Here is a 17,915-nt window from a genome sequence, read left to right on the forward strand (position 1 = left end):
GTAGCTTTAAACGCCAGTTGTGAATCGAGCCAACCAAGTTTTCAGCATCAATATCGGCAAACGTTAGTTCAACCAAATATAGTTGTGACCTTTTACAAAACCCCGCCGCACCTGCACGCCCTTTGTCCACCGCGAGCACTCTCAGATCACTCCGCGGGCAAAACTCTGTGAAAAAGCGCGAAATATTATTACATCCGCGACCAGAAACTAGTTTGAAAGAAAATGCGGTAATAAACTAATAATAACCTTGAATTTGATGTATACATGTAGTATCACAAATAACTAACCAACAATTAAGCTTACCTGAATATTTATTAATTATGCAGTGAGGTAGTTAGTTTAGTTATCAGAAAAGTAAACAGACTATATTTTATGCAAGGACACCATACCTTTATCATGGCTATACGTTTGGCAGTGTCATGATGACATGTCGTCCAACCTTCCGTGTAGAAGTGTGATTGACAGTATTTCCTTCTGATTGCACAGTTAGTAAGTGGAAACAGCTGGGAGTGAACCGTTTTCTTCTGGTATTACGAACCGCCACTTCCTCCGAGTAAGTTATGTATGTTGCATACTGTGCTCCATACTGTACTGAACAATATGCTCCAACAGTCTTTAGTATGATGTAGTCTATGTATTTAGTACACATAGGCCTACATTGAATTCGGAAGCAGCAATGCCCAATACAAAAAGGTCAAAAGGGTAAATGGTACCATTGTGGTGGATTTTTGACGTCTCTAGGGATGGTTAAATGAAATACAGAGACAAGAGATTGGCCTTAAATCAGAGTGCAAACCACCAGGTTCTCCACGGACATCCAGCAGCCTAAAACAGTGTCACACTGCGAATTAGATATTCTGAAATAATAAAACAGGAGCAGAAAGAGACTCACGTTAAATGAATACAATACAGGTTTATTGGAAAAGAAAATATATACAGTACGCCCATACGGACGGACTTTCAGTCTGTCAGAGTGTATATTCACAGGTCTGTCAGAGTGAAAGTGAAGACAAAGCAATATTGTAATGGCTTAACACAGTGAGATAGAGACGCCTCCTTCGATGCATTCTTGGGAGGCTCCAAAAAGGGCTTCTAGCCGGCGCTGACCTTGACAAACTTATCAGGCCAGATGAATGGGTGCCCTGTCTTTAAACAGAAATCATGACTTCACAAAGAGAGAAGGGGGAGGAGGAGGTGGAGGGGGGGGGAGGAGGAGGAGGAGGAGGAGGAGGAGGAGGAGGAGGAGGATGTGAAATTACCCTTCACATTCCCCACTTTGTGCCATTTTTGGCACATCCTGGTAATTTCAACCATCAATATCACTAAACCACAGTCTCAAGACACCATGCAGAACATCAAATCAATCAACATTAATACATCATAATGTCATACTTGGCTAAGTAGGACGATAATTCCAAGCAGGTAATTGCAAAATGTTGCATCCTTAGGTACAATAAATTTTTTTTTTTAAAACATAATAAGGTAGAACAATAACTCTTGAGAAAGAAAGAAGAGGGGGAAAAAAGTTCAGGTGCAAATTGAAAAGGGGAGGAGTCCCAGGCCGGGGACAGATTGGTCGCTGGCGCCTTATAAAGCGCTTCTCAGTGACCCGAAGCGCCGACAGCAGTTAATAGGAAACAAAGAACAAAGAAAATAAAATGGCAGTCTTAATATAAGTAGTATTTTCAAACTCTGAATATGTACCCATATCTAAATCAGAAATTTGACTTTTTAATATGCACACTGGCTTCCCTTGTTGTCGTCCTCAGTAGCAGTCAGGTGTCTTCCCACTCCTTCACACACAGAACGATATATATCTGTTGCAAGGAGGCTGGATGCCGTTGAGTACAGTAGCAGTCAGGTGTCTTCCCACTCCTTCACACACAGAACGATATATCTGTTGCAAGGAGGCTGGATGCCGTTGAGTACAGTAGCAGTCAGGTGTCTTCCCCACTCCTTCACACACAGAACGATATATCTGTTGCAAGGAGGCTGGATGCCGTTGAGTAGAGTAGCAGTCATCTCCCCATAGTTGAATACAGCAGCATACCAGGTGCAGGGAGTAGGGAGGCAGGATATTCGTAGCGGCCGTTGTTTGTACAGGCCGGGGCCGTCGTTGGCGTGGTGGGGTAGGTCCTACTTATGCAAAAGGGCTTGTATTGCCGACTGGGGTGCGTGGTAGGGGTTCCTGTGGATCCCAGCAGCGGTGCGTTCTTATCTTCGTGGCAGGGCGGGGCTATCGCACAGGGAGCTTAGCTGGAGTTCCTGTCCCAGTTGCCCTCCCAGGGCCTCCCCTGATCCCTGGGCCCCGCTTCCGTAGCACCGGCCCTGCTGTGGTGTTGCCATATCATGCGAGATGTTGAGCAGGCGGTTCCTGTTGGACTTGGGACTGAACCTGATTAGGTTGTCGTCGTCCTCCGCGGGTTCATATGGGTATGGTGGCTGGTGTGCCGGTGGAGATGGGGCCCCTAGGTGGTGTGGTTGCCCAGGGACAGCGTGGCCCTGCAGTGGGAAGTACGGCCCTGGTGCATATTCGTTATCTTCTTTCTCCTGCGCTGAGAGAAACGCACCATCCTCCCCCTCACATTCCATAGATCTGAGTTCGACAGCATTGATTAATACTGCATCTTGGATGTCATGCGTCGCGTTAATGAGATTGCGCCGGCCAAAGGAAAAGAAATCAAACACAAAAAAAACAACAACAATTTCAAACATGGTCAGTGTGTTACATGTCTGGATATCCCTCATAGTTGTACTGGCTGGAAACAAAGGGGAAAAAAACTGTTTACAGTTAGCTGTCGCCCAAGTTGAAACATGTGGAAATAGTGACCACCAGGGGTTACAAGTTGTAACATGCAATCAAATATCAAAAGGAATGAAAGGAATGACAAATCCAACTTTAGGACACTGGTATTACAAACGCTGTGATGGCGGAAAGACAAGTGCCTCAATAAGCTGTATAAGACAGTGTCTATGGAATTTAGAACATTTGAATAGCACTTATATTCAAAAGTGCTTGGAATAGAGGCCAAAAAATAAATAAAAAAATGCCTAACTGCTGTGCAGTGGCAGAGCAGGTATAACATTGGAAAAGCATGATAGAGATAAACACAGATAGTGACCAAAGCCTTGAACTTATCGCATTGTCACATACATAATCAATAACACAGATAGTGACCAAAACCCACATCAAAGTTGAGCTTCTCGCAGTGTCACGTATGTAGCTTAACACAGATAGTGACCAAAGCCCACATCAAAGTTGAGCTTCTCGCAGTGTCACGTATGTAGCTTATCTTATCTTAACACAGATAGTGACCAAAGCCCACATCAAAGTTGAGCTTCTCGCAGTGTCACGTATGTAGCTTATCTTATCTTAACACAGATAGTGACCAAAGCCCACATCAAAGTTGAGCTTCTCGCAGTGTCACGTATGTAGCTTAACACAGATAGTGACCAAAGCCCACATCAAAGTTGAGCTTCTCGCAGTGTCACGTATGTAGCTTAACACAGATAGTGACCAAAGCCCACATCAAAGTTGAGCTTCTCGCAGTGTCACGTATGTAGCTTAACACAGATAGTGACCAAAGCCCACATCAAAGTTGAGCTTCTCGCAGTGTCACGTATGTAGCTTATCTTATCTTAACACAGATAGTGACCAAAGCCCACATCAAAGTTGAGCTTCTCGCAGTGTCACGTATGTAGCTTATCTTATCTTAACACAGATAGTGACCAAAGCCCACATCAAAGTTGAGCTTCTCGCAGTGTCACGTATGTAGCTTAACACAGATAGTGACCAAAGCCCACATCAAAGTTGAGCTTCTCGCAGTGTCACGTATGTAATCAATAACACAGATAGTGACCAAAGCCTAACCAGGGTTGACTTCTCGCATTGTCACATACATAATCAATAACACAGATAGTGACCAAAGCCTAACCAGGGTTGACTTCTCGCATTGTCACATACATAATCAATAACACAGATAGTGACCAAAGCCTAACCAGGGTTGACTTCTCGCAGTGTCACATACATAATCAATAACACAGATAGTGACCAAAGCCTAACCAGGGTTGACTTCTCGCACATACATATAGAGATAAACACAGATAGTGACCAAAGTAACCAGGGTTGACTTCTCGCAGTGTCACATACATATAGAGATAAACACAGATAGTGACCAAAGTAACCAGGGTTGACTTCTCGCAGTGTCACATACATATAGAGATAAACACAGATAGTGACCAAAGTAACCAGGGTTGACTTCTCGCAGTGTCACATACATATAGAGATAAACACAGATAGTGACCAAAGTAACCAGGGTTGACTTCTCGCAGTGTCACATACATATAGAGATAAACACAGATAGTGACCAAAGTAACCAGGGTTGACTTCTCGCAGTGTCACATACATATAGAGATAAACACAGATAGTATTACATTCAGACGCCCCCCCCCCACTCCTGCTTACCTAACTCGCCGCGACGCTGCATGTAATGCCCGTGGAATGCCGTCCCGACCAGCCGATGCAGACAGACAATTCCTCCCAGACGTGGCTGTGTTGTAGAGCGATGAAGAGCCCGTCTGCACCGGCAGGATCGGTTGGCATCCCCGCTTCAGACACCAAGAATGTGGTGGATTTTTGACGTCTCTAGGGATGGTTAAATGAAATACAGAGACAAGAGATTGGCCTTAAATCAGAGTGCAAACCACCAGGTTCTCCACGGACATCCAGCAGCCTAAAACAGTGTCACACTGCGAATTAGATATTCTGAAATAATAAAACAGGAGCAGAAAGAGACTCACGTTAAATGAATACAATACAGGTTTATTGGAAAAGAAAATATATACAGTACGCCCATACGGACGGACTTTCAGTCTGTCAGAGTGTATATTCACAGGTCTGTCAGAGTGAAAGTGAAGACAAAGCAATATTGTAATGGCTTAACACAGTGAGATAGAGACGCCTCCTTCGATGCATTCTTGGGAGGCTCCAAAAAGGGCTTTGTGAGTAGTGGGTAGTGATCCAGGGGTTAACCTTCTGTGTATTGTCACAGTGAAAGGGTTAACCGTTTGGTAGTGTGGCAGTGAAAGGGTTAAGGCAGTAACCCCCAGCCACTGCCTGGAGACAGAAATCCCTGTCCTAGATGGCCCCATGAATGGAATCCTCACGCCACACGAAAGGGTACTTCGCCTCGATGACCTCAGTGTCTCCAAGCAGACCACCAGGGGAAGCACCCAGGATCCCAGACTCAGAGCCAAAGGCCAGACTCTCTTACTTTGAGCCCTGACATAATTTTGAAAGATATCCACTCTGTCCTACTCACGTGCAATTCCCCACTGTTGCAGTCTGCACATCATCCAGAGCCCTGTGTTGAACTGTTGAGGAAGGAGCTGGAGGGCGTGTGTTTGGACTTCCGCACTGGCCAAGCCAAGTCTGCTGCCCAGTGGGGTTCTTCCTCTGACCCACTGTTGTCACCTGGACAGCCGTCCTCCGTTCCTCTGGCGGCAGCATGGCACTGAGGACGGCATTGTCACGGTCACCGTGATGGCCATGGAGGTTCACAAGCTCCTCAACAGCACGGGTCCTGCTGTATTTCAGGCTCAGGTTGGAGAAGCCAGGATATGTGAAGCGTCCCTGTAGCCTCTCATCAACCACTGCCTATATGTTCTGAGGAGACGGGGCACTTGAGAGGTTTAGTATATAGTCTCTTGGAATTAGGGTACATATGGGGCGGCTAAGTGGCGCAGTGGGCAAGGCGCTCGCCACTAATGCACGAGATGCTGGGTTCGAGCCCAGCTCTCGGCATTGCTACCAGCTTGGCTGGTTGTTCATACTAACACAATTGGCAGTGTTAGGGGTGGGAAGCTGGTGGGTGGGGATCGGACGTTGTGGACAGCGACTCCTACAGGTCGGTTGGTGCGCCTGCGCAGTAAAATCAGGAAGCAACAGGGGCGGCGTGTCCCTCCCACGCAGACCCTCGCCGCTGAGAGATCGCGCTGTGCATGTGCACGAAAAGATGCGACGGCTGCCTCCTCGAGTACCGGAGGGGACGCCTGAATGCCTTCTACAACAGAACTTTGTTTCCGCGTCTCTGATTGGCCAGGTAATTTCTGGTCATGTGACATGTACGCCCAATCCTGGGACCGCAAGTTTCTACACTGGTTAAGCTTAGGCGCTCTTTCGAAGTTGGTTAAGGTTAGAGTTTGTCTTAGAGCATGGCGATAGAACGCCTGCCCTGATTCCGACGGTTAAGCTTAGGCACTCTTTCGAAGTTGGTTAAGGTTAGAGTTTGTCTTAGAGCATGGCGATAGAACGCCAGGTAGTTTGCAGGCTGTTAGACCCGGAAATAGGCGCAGAACTTGCTGTCCCACGATTGGCGCACATGTCACATGACCTGGCCAATCAGAGCGCAAAACTTGAACGCGGAAACGAAGTTTTGTTGTAGAAGGCATACACGCGGAGGGGACACGTGATGCAAGGCTTCGTCCACATTGCAGCCGGCCTGTGGGAGGCATGGCCTAACAGCGTTCGAGACAGGGGAGGGTAGAATTGGACAATACGAAATTGGGATGGGAGAAAAATAGAAAATGGGAGAAAAAGTAGATTAAAAAAATGGGAATTAGGGTACATATCATGTACAGATGCTGACTCCTCTGAGGCTTGGGTTTCTGCCAGGTGTACTCCTCATCTGACACATTGGTGGGTGTATTGTTGAGGACCCAGGGAGAGTTGAAATTGGTGCCATTTGGCCAGATGGTGGCGCTATAACAATTAACTTTATGCATATCTCGAGAATCGGTCATTCGATCGACTTCACACTTGGCGGGTGTATTGCTGAGGACCCACGGCAGTGCAGTGTTGAATTTGCCCTATAACAACAAACGTTACATTTGGTGGATTGCTGGGAGTGCAGTGTCGAGTGTGAAGTCGATTGGATGAGCGGTACTTGAGAACGCTGCAAGCAGATACAAGCAGCACTTCCGTGGCGCGAACGGGCATGTGCTTCAAACCAAACAGCCACGCCCGAAAGGGCACTGCAGTGTTGATAAGGAAATAATAATAGCCTTGGAGATAATGGTTAATAAATCCAATCCAGCATCTGTTTCTCAGCATTGATGCACCTCTCTCTGCAAACCAGTACTTGTATAATAATAATATTGGCTTTGACTCTTTTACATAAGCCTATGGACAATATAATATCATGTCCTTCAGAAGTGCACAGCCTGGAGTCTGTTTATTATTGACTGATGCTCTAAGCCAGTACACTAACACTCCCGAATTTACCCAAGGGGATCAATAAAGGAATATCGTATCTTAACCCTGTCATTGCCGCACTACCAAACGGTTAAGGCCTATATCAGAATATATATTTTTTTTATGTTGTAAATTTGTATTCATCCATCTAATGTTCATCCATGCCGTTATAAAATATATTCGTTGCTTGCAAATAGGCGTCAGATCGAATTTAGGACCCTGAGGTGGCTCGCCCATAGCACCCCCAAGTCCTCCATCCATGCCGCCGCCCCCTCCACTGCGCGCACCTCACCCCGCTGCTCGTCCTCTCATGCTGCACGGTCCATTGTTCTGAGATTGATAGGCTGGGTGCTATAGAGCGAGGTGATCGCACACAGTAACCGCGACTGAGTGCCCCATTCATACTCACGTTACGCACACATAGCACCTCTAAACGAAGGACAGAAAAATATATATTTTCGAAAAGATCACGGCGGACGCATCTGTATTTTCTGGATTTAGAAAATATGCGGATACTATTTTTTAATTTTTTTTATAGATTCCCTGTCACAGTTGGGCTGCCTATCCCGTTACTTTAGACTTTTTTTTGTGAATCCAAACGCTGCCCATCCATTTTTCGGCTCACAACCAGTTGACCCAATACTGTTTTTTTTGTTTTAACTGTGGAGAAGATGGATTCCCCGCTCTCTGTTTCTAAGTGCCCGTGGATGTTGCTGGTCACGCTCGCTGCCCTGTCGCGGAGCCCGGGCCCGGTGACAGCGGGGAGGAGCTGCACCGAGACGCGGCAGGTGTACTCCGAGAAGGGCTACAGCACCAGCACCGCTCCGCTGACTCAAATCTCTGGTAAGATTTTTTTAAATGGATAAAATAAGCAAACAAACAGACATTTAAGGGCTGGTCCCATGTCCCGCAATTCTGCACTTCATAAAGAAATGCAGAATAAGATTAAAAATAGATTGTTCCTTGTTGCTGCGATGACAAGAGAATGAGCAAATTGCCAACACCGGTGCAACAAAGAACCTCGCCCCTAATTAGTATTTGCCACAGGGCTGTTTAGTTGCCCATATAGGCTCTGGTGATTCGTGATCAACTAATCTGGAGATTAAGGAGATAACATGTGGATTATCAGACATATATTTGGATTTGGGATTGGGCAATTTATTTCACTAATTAGAACTTTTTTCCTGGTGGTCTCAAGAGATGCATACATTGTGTGTGTGTGTGTGTGTGTGTGTCTGTGCGCGTGTATGTGTAAACTAAACACGCATACGCATTAGGAGGAGAGAGGGGCAGACATGATTAGGATCTTGAATTATAACTTTTTTGAATTTGTAAGAATTAGTATGTTTGAGAAAGTACTGTATGTGAGGGTTTGGCCGTGTGCATACTCACTTACCTGTGGGTGTGTGTGTGTGTGTGTGTGTGTGTGGGGGGGGGGGGGGGGGGTGTAGACCAGTATATTTGTAAAAAGCATGTATTTCTGAGCAATTAGTATGTTTGGAGAAAGTGTGTCCCTGCATGTGCAGGACTCTCAAATGTGTGTCGATTTATTTGTAGGGGATTTGGCCCTGCAGGCTCCAACCATGAGTCAGCGAGAGGATATCAATATTGATTGATTGTGTCTGCATGCTGGGGTTATCTGCGTCCCGCGGGCCAAGGGGAGCAGATGGCTGCGAGAAGGAGGGATGATGAGAGGTAGTTTGGAAATGGAAATGGAGGCATAATAGTGTGAGACACGGAGAACAAAAGGAAGGGAGAGAGCAACGGAGAGGGTGGAGTTGAGACTGGACGGAGAGCGCTATAATATTGATCCTAAAATATAATGGTGTTTTAGACTGAGCCTTTTCCCAACCAGATGTGGTTTTTCCCCTGTCATTGTCTGCATATATGCTTACCTGCCTACTAGAGACCCGACCAGAGTTGACAAAGAAAGACAGATTGGATTTGAATAATTCATGCAGGGTGATTAGAATTTTCTTATCTTTGATAGAGTTTTCAAACATAGGCTGATGAGCAAGCAAGACAACTGATAGGACCCATCATGTGTCGTTGCGAGTGCCTGTTTTCAGCTGATAATAGACTGACATCCGTATCAGAAATAGGCCGTTGTCTCTGTTGACCTTCTTGCTCTGTACAGAATCAAAGCACCACCATAATTATAGGGAAAAATGACAAACATATCTTATTATGATAAAAAAATAAAGTGGTATAATCTCATTTCAATATACTAAAACATTCTACGTTCATATTGGCGTTCCTGTCGGCTGGTGGTGTTCGGATAAAAGAATGTGAATCCCTACCCTCCTTCAAAACCGCTCTCAAAGAGCACCTACGGGTGGCTGCAATTAGAAACTGGCCCCGGTAAATGTCCAAACCTGAAACCCACCCACCCAACACCCTCCAATGTACAGTTTCTTCTCCTTAAAATGTATATCTTTTTTTATGATCTCTTTCTCGTAAACAGTACTGTATATTTGTATATCTTGCATGTCATAAATGTCTTGATGAAACAGTACTGTATATCTATGTCGTGTATGTCATAAATGTCTTGATGAATTGAAAATGGGGGACCCTGATGTAAACAAGACGAAAGTCTTTCTCTGGTCTGCATCCCCTTTACAATTGTTTGTATTGAGCCGTACTGTATTGTACCCATTTTGCAATCTGTTAATAAAGTTTTCAATCAATCAATCAATGATCTGGCGTGGTTTCCTATCGACCCAGGTGAGCACCTGCGTCTGTGTCCCCAGGACTACACCTGCTGCTCCAGTCAGATGGAGGAGAGTCTGGCCCTCTTGAGCGAGAGGGACTACCTCACCGCCATCGAAGAGACCAGCCAGTTCCTGTTGACCACCTTCACACAGAGGCACCGCAAGTTTGACGGTGAGGTTCAACCGGGAGCACCCCGCTTTGTCTAGCTTAGAGTTTGTATGTAAAATAATTGTATTATTATAATTTTTTCATGGAGAGGCTGAGCTGGATGTTGAGCCTCCTTTCCTCCCCGTCTCTCTCATATCCATCTATAGCATTGCAACAACAACAATATAAATAAATAAGAAAATACTGTTCCTCAGACCCATATCTCGCCTCTGCCCTTCCTGTTCCTCTCTGTAGAGTTTTTCAGGGAGCTCATCGAGCTGTCGGAGAAGTCTATGAACCAGATGTTCACCAAGACCTACGGGCGTCTCTTCACCCAGAACGCTCACGTCTTCCAAGAGCTGTTTGTGGAGCTCCGCACATACTATTCTGGTGAGTTGAATAATATACCTTTGGCTGCCCGTCGGAGGAAAGAGATGAATGAGAATGAGAGGTCATTATCTATGTGTAGAGTATCTATGGGGGTATATTGGGTTAGGTATCGTTCTATTGTAAAGATGCCTCGTTTCATTTGAAAGATGGCTCATTCTATTGTAAAGACGCCTTGTTCTATTTTAAAGATGGCTCATTCTATTGCAAGGCTTCCCCTTGTAATTACAAAGATGCCTCGTTCTATTTTGTCAGCTTCCTTTATTGTGGCGTCTTCTATAGTGGCTATTGTCTGTGGTGTAGAAGCAGTGTTTTTTTTCTCAGCAGGATTGGAGAAGAAGGAAGTGGGAACTGGAACACTGCGGATGCCAGACTGTTTCTATTTCAGTTCTGGATTTCTTTGTTTTGGCAAGAGAGCCGCTAGCTGGCGAGCCCAGTCGCAGTCTGTTGCTGCTTAGTCAACCTGCCATTGTCTGCCAGACAGCATGTATAGCTAATTTGAGACTATGCGGTAGACAGCAGAATAGAGTTGGGTACCTACCATGGATACCCCTTTTTCAATGCCAATATCGATTATTTAAATATCGTCCGATACCAAGTACCAATATCATCCATTCCTTTTACTCAACAGCATAGACTTGGACCATTAGTTTGGGGTCAATGGACAAAAATGATTTAGACAATATATTCCTTTATTGATCCCCTCTAATCTATTGTTTTCTCCATTAGAAATATCTGACATGCCTCTGTGTGCCAAAAATGCACACTAAAAAGGAAAGAAAATGATCAAATCAAGCCACTTTGATGTCTGTCATGTTACACATGGCTCTTGGTATTCGTTTCTAGTATTGGATACATTCTCTGATACCGATACCCTGTTTTAGTCTGATATTGGGGGAGGGGGGAGGGTGGCAGTGGCTCGGGTGGTAGAGCAGTCGTCTGGTAATACGGAGGTTCCCGCTCCTCCTGGGCAGTGTGTGGAAGTGTCCTTGAGCAAGACACTTAACCCCTAATGATGAGCATGGTTGCCTCCGCCGTCGGCGTGAGTGAACCGGTAAGATGTAAGGAACAAATTCTAAAGCGCTTTAGATAAAAGCACTATATAAATACAGTCCATTTACCATTTATATTGACTCGATATCTGATACCATTATCCATATCGGTGTATCCCTAGACTAGGGTAGTAGCATACTAAAGAAACTGCCCCCTGCTCAATTCTGCAACCAAACAATTACACCATTACAACTAAATTGTCTCTCAAGAACGTTACCAGACTGTGTGTATTACAGTCCCTCCTTCTTCCACAGGGGGCAGTGTGAGTCTGACAGACGTGCTGTCGGAGTTCTGGGCCAGACTTGTGGAACGGGTCTTCTCTCTGATCAACCCCCAGTACCAGTTCAGCGAGGACTATCTGGAGTGTGTCAGCAAACACGCAGAGCAGCTGCAGCCGTTCGGGGACGTGCCCCGCAGGCTACGTGCACAGGTGTAGTACGTCTGGACATTGCAGGGGGGAATTATTTACCTTTTTTTTATTGGAGAAAAGGTTCATCTTGTCTTATAGACTATTATAACTATAAAATAGATGTATTTCAGGCGGCTGAGTGACGCAGTGGGCAAGGCGCTCACCACTAATGCAGGAGATGCTGGTATCGAGCCCAGCTCTCCGCATTGCTATCAGCTTGGCCGGCCGTCATACTAACACAATTGGCAGTGTTAGAGGGTGGGAAAGCCGGTGGGTGGGGATTGGACATTGTGGACAGCGACTCCTAAAGGTCGGTTTGGTGACGCCGGTGCGGCGGAAACAGGAAGTAGCGGGGGCAGCGTGAGCCTCCCACGCATTACTCCTCGCCACTGAGAGTTCGAGCTGCTGCGGTGAAAAGATGCGACGGGCTGCCTCCTCGTGTACCGGAGGGGACACGTGATGCAAGGCTTCTATCCTCACTACAGCCGACCAGTGGGAGGCATAGTCTAGCAACGTTCAAGACAGGGGAGGGAAGAGTTGGAAATACGAAATTGGGATGGGAGAAAAATAGAAAATGGGGAGAAAAAGTGGATAAATTTTATTTTTTTATTTCTCTTTTTTATATTTAATTTTTTTATTATTTTTTAAACAAACACATAAACATAAACATAACAACATACAATTAGATATACAAGCATTAATTAACAGTGCACATCCAATGAAATCACCATTTAAATAAATGTATTATACAAGATATACACCTAATACTTGCTATCTAATACCCTACACACATATGCTCTCGCTCGCTCCCCCCCCCCGGGCCCCCCCCTTGGATAATCCATCCATTATCATTCGCTCCTAACCAGGCACTACAATTCATATGCTAGGTTTTATTCTCTCCACCACTTCTAACCACATTGTCATTTTGGATTCACTGAGACCCAAAATTCTTGCTGTAGATATTTCTAGATAAATCACATCGAGATATGTAAGAATCCAGACCTTCCGGCACATTTTTTCCGGTTGAAACCATCATGATGCTATCAGCTTTTTAGCCGCTGTGATACCAGATAAAACCAATCTCTTTAGCTGTATAGGGACTGCAAACTCAAAAACATCATTCAACAGTAATACAGAGGGGTGTACAGGTATATTCAGAGTTAAGAGATTTGATAATTGCTGGGTCACTTCTTTCCAGAATATCTTAACTGGTGGGCAGTCCCAGTACATGTGCATAAATGTACCCTCATCCCCATTTGTACATAAGGAGCGTCTGGAGTCTTGTTTAAGACCCATTCTGTTCAGTCTTATAGGAGTCAGGTATGTCCTATGAATATAGTTAAGATTGATTTGTTGATGGTCCGGGTTACGTGACGCAAGTCGAACATTTGCCCAGGCTTCTTGCCAATCAAAATTTATTTCCAGGTCTGGTATATCCCTCCTCCAGACTGAGTCTAGGTGGAGGATTTCATACGAGGACGTTAGTAATTGATGATAAAAATCTGATACAAAACCTCTCGATGTCTCTCTTTCATAGAAGAATTTGTGGTATCTGTGGTGTACAATTGGTATCCTTAATGGGACACCATGAGCCTTCAAACATAACAATAACTGTGCGTAAAAATAATATGTGGAACTGGTGAGATTAAATTCTTTGTGTATTTCCTCATAACTACAAAAACCCTGTTTGTTGAAAACATCTCCTAATGTGTGTATGCCCTGCTTTTCCCATCTAGGGAATCTTATAGGTCGTTTTCCAATCAGGAGTGCATTGTTATTGAATAAGGGAGTATGATTATGCCATTTATGTGGGTTAGAATATTTTTTTTGTGTTTCACGCCATATCCGGATCGCATGAGTAATAATGGGGCCAAATTTCAGTTCGCATTGCTTAATTGATAATTTGGTGTATACTATGTCCTGCAGTCTATGTGGTGATACTATATTTACTTATAAATTTCTCCAGGATACTGATGCTTGGGGATCAAACCAGGTTGTCAGTGGTCTTAAAGTGTACGCCTTAAAATAGTGAAAAAAATCTGGAAATGCCATACCTCCGTCGGCTTTGTTTCTCTGTGCGGTGGATCTTTTTATACGTGGTGGTTTGTTATTCCAAATAAATCTGTATGCGGAAGAGTGTAATTTTTTCCAGTAACCATCTGGAGGGGGTAACGGTAGCATTGAGCTGATGAAGTTGATTCTAGGTAGGACATCCATCTTAACGATTGATACCCGTGCCTGTACTGAGTTTTTAAGTTTTGACCACCTGTCAAAGTCGTATTTGATTTTATTTTGGATTTTTATGTAATTGTGCTTCACCGTTTGGCTTATGGTAGGGAATACTTCAACTCCCAAACATCTAAAGTGTTTAACCATTGGTATTTCTTCTGGAAGGAGTATATTTTTTTTGCAGGGGCGTTAAGTGGAAGAAAAGCCGACTTTGGCCAATTTATCTTAAATCCCGATAGATCGCCAAAGTCATCAATCAACTTGAGAAGATGAGGCATTGCGGTGTTAGGGTTTTGCATGAACAGTATTACGTCGTCCGCATATAAACAAATTCTATGTTGTGTGCCCTTGATTACGATTGGTTCTATGGATTGGGATTGTCTTATATATTGTGCTAATGGCTCTAATGATAAATCTAATAGTCCGGGACTAAGAGGGCAACCCTGTCTAGAAGAGCGTGATACCGGAAATATTTCGGAGGTGATTATACCTCCTGTTGTAATCATGGCCGATGGGTCTTTGTATAATACTTTAATCATATCAATTAATCCTTTTCCTAACCCCATCCTTTCTAATACTATATATAATATATATATATAATAAATCTATAAATATAGTGCCTATCGTTTCGTATTAAACACTTTGTACCCCAGTGTTGCCTACAGGCATATCTGCTGTCGCTTTTGTAGTTGAGCCGTGGCAAAGTCATTCTAATAAAATTAAGAAAAAGTAAGAAAAAGAGATGAATAGGCTTGTCTTCTGAGACGGGCCATTCATTTTTTTATTTTTTTTTTTAAACTTTGGCCATTTCCCTGGCTCTTTTATAAGTTTATCGCATTTATACTTGGTCAAGTTCGACCGACAGAAGCAGGCTGAAAGGGTTCAGATGGGGGGGAAGACACTCTGGGAAAGGCACGGCTGCAGTCCGGGATTCGAACTCGCTCAGCCCCAGAGCCGCGCGAGCGCGGTTGTCCACGGCGCTGAAATAGCACTCGCGGTACGTGGTGAGCTACTGGAGCTCCCTGGGCCATTCATCTTTATTTCTCATGTATGTTCATCAGAGGCACAGCAGGTGCACTTCTACCAAATCTACCGCCTTCACCAGAAGCGCCACAGGTGTTGTTGTTGACGCATGTTGTTCGTGTTGTTGATGTGTGCTGTCAGCTCGGTCTTGGTCGGGAAACGGAGGACAAGCCATACGACCGCGCTGACAGCACGCGTCAACAGCAACACCTGTGGCTCTTCTGGTGAAGGCGGTAGATTTGGTAGAAGTGCACCTGCTGTGCCTCTGATGAACATACATGAGAAATACATCTATTTTATAGTTATAATAGGCGACCGTCGGTTGTGTGATAGTAAAGGGTTAACCTTCTGTCGTGTGGCAGTGAAAGGGTTAAAAAAAGAAAAGAAACAAAAGAAAATAAAGTAAATTATTACACTGGTTATTCTCTTCTAGTGTTTCGTTCCGTTTTTTGAGTGAGATGCAAGGGGTCTTTATTCTCTCTTGGTGTTCACAAGAGACTTCTTGCCTGCAGGGTCTACAGCAGGGCCTAATGTATACATCAATGTATTTATTTATACCTCAATTTATACCTGCCTACTGCCTTCACTGTCTACAACTGCCTTACACTGTAATCATACCTACCTCAAACTATAGTCTACCCGTATAACTGTATGATGTACAATAATGCTGTGTATATATATTTATTCACATCTGTCTGTATATTACTGCACTATTACTCGGTAGTACTCATTTATATATTTTATATTCAGTTTAATCACCTGCACATTGTATATTATTAATGCACTCTTCTGTTACATTTGCACTCTGGTTAGATGCCAAACTTATTTTCGTTGTACGGTACTTGTGCTGTATACAATCTATACATTCAACAACTTTTTGTTTTGTTTTCCCACAGGTGACCAGGGCGTTCATTGCGGCACGAGCGCTGGCTCAAGGCTTGGCAACGGGTCGGGACATCGTGAACAAAGCTGCAAAGGCATGTTTTTCTTAATTCATGTGTTGCTCGCACCAAATGGCACACGGCTCTCGGGCCAATCAGATTGCTTGATCAGAATCAGCTGTTGTATAATAATGACTCAAGATTTTATTTTATTTTATTTAATCACATAATATAGACTTAAACTTAAACTTGGAGTTACAAATATTAAGAAAAGGTTTAATGATAAAATAAAGAATCTTAAAAAAGATAAATAAAGTAGAAAAATAAGGCACGAGTGACAGAGTAACAGTATTGCACATTCAGTTAACAGTGTCATGGTAGGAGGATATAAAGTGCACGATGCATTGTTGCAAATGCAAAGGTAGTGGAGGTGACAGCAGCAGTCGGAGTGTCTGTGTAGCGTTCACAGTTCAATCAGTCAGTGATGTGGGGGGGGGGGGCTTGTTGAGGGAGCTGTTCACAAGCCTGATAGCCTGTGGGTAGAAACTGTTCGTCAGTCTCATGGTCCTGGATTTCAGACTCCTGTAGTGTCTGTCTGATGGCAGGAGAGTGAAGAGTCTGTGCTGGGGGGGTGGGGGGTTCTGTCCCTGGTGGTGTCATGTGCTCTCCTGGTGACCCTGGTGGAATACATGTCCTGAAGTGAGGAAAAGATAAGATAAGATGATCCTTTATTAATCCCCTTGGGAAAATTCGGGTGTCAAAGCAGCATGGGGGGGGGGGATACAGGGTGGGGGATACAGAGCTTCACAGTCCTATACAGTCCAGTTTCTATATACACTATAGATACAATGTAAAATAAATACAGATACAATATAATATAAAAAAGTACAAAATACAAGATAGTCCAGTGATATGAGTCTCTAGTGCAAAATACAAGATAGTCAGTACGGTGATGTGAGCCTCTAGTTCTCAAGTCCCGAGTTCTGACGGTGATCGTTCTGGCAGCAGAGCCGGCCGTCCGAGCCCTTTGTTGTAGAGCCTGATGGCTGCCTGCCGGTATAAAGGACCGGCCCAGGCGGTTTGTGGTGTGTCGAGGGGGGATGAGTCTTTGGCTGAACGTGCTCTTCATTCTGGCTAGCTCCTCGTAGAGGGGGTGAGAGGGTTCTCCAGGATGGCTTCTAGCTTTTTCCTCATCCTGGATCTTTCAGATGAAGGCTGCTCCTGAGATGGACTGAAGTGAGGGGAAGGCTGCTCCTGAGATGGACGGTGAATAAATGTCCTGAAGTTTGTATCACACGCTGGAGTGCCTTCCTGTCCTGGGCAGTGCAGTTTCCATACCAGACTGTGATGGAACTGGTCAGGACGCTCTCTACCGTACACATGTAGAGTAATGGCCGTTACTTCTTCTCTCCCTCTGCGTTTCTCCTCAGCTGAGTGCAGGGTCAGAGTGCGTCCATGCCCTGATGAGACAGTGGTACTGCCCGCTGTGTCGAGGCATGCCCTCTCTGCGCCCCTGTCACCCTCTGTGTCTCAACGTGATGAAGGGCTGCCTGGCCAATCAGGCCGACCTGGACACGGAATGGAACAACTTCATTGGTGAGCGAGGAGAAGAGGCGGGGTTTGGGGGGAAGGAGTTTCTTTGTACACTACAATTGTACACGATTGTCATTTAATGATAATTGGGCCCTATTTGATTACAATCACCTGTTGTTTCGCAACTAAGATCGAATACTATTGTATAGGACAAACGGCAAAGCCAGCATCATAAATGGTCACCTAGAAATGCATTTAAAAAAACGAACTTTGACCTTAACACTACGAT

The 17,915-nt window shown here is 44.7% G+C and overlaps 1 protein-coding gene across 1 annotated transcript in view; it reads left to right on the forward strand.

Annotated features, from left to right (window-relative positions):
- Positions 1-7,923: 7,923 nt before the first annotated feature.
- The window catches only part of gpc2 (glypican 2), a gene marked incomplete at both ends in the record, with an annotated part of 33,173 nt that continues 23,181 nt past the window's right edge, over positions 7,924-17,915 (forward strand). The window contains 6 exons of the mRNA XM_084331641.1: positions 7,924-8,095; positions 9,977-10,135; positions 10,367-10,501; positions 11,806-11,981; positions 16,109-16,189; positions 17,524-17,689. Of these exons, the coding sequence (XP_084187767.1) occupies positions 7,924-8,095; positions 9,977-10,135; positions 10,367-10,501; positions 11,806-11,981; positions 16,109-16,189; positions 17,524-17,689 (889 nt within the window). The remainder of the gene's footprint in view (positions 8,096-9,976; positions 10,136-10,366; positions 10,502-11,805; positions 11,982-16,108; positions 16,190-17,523; positions 17,690-17,915) is intronic.

The sequence above is a fragment of the Notolepis coatsorum genome (genome assembly GCF_963971535.1).
Source record: "Notolepis coatsorum genome assembly, chromosome: 16".
In the NCBI taxonomy this organism is placed as follows: Eukaryota; Metazoa; Chordata; class Actinopteri; order Aulopiformes; family Paralepididae; genus Notolepis; species Notolepis coatsorum.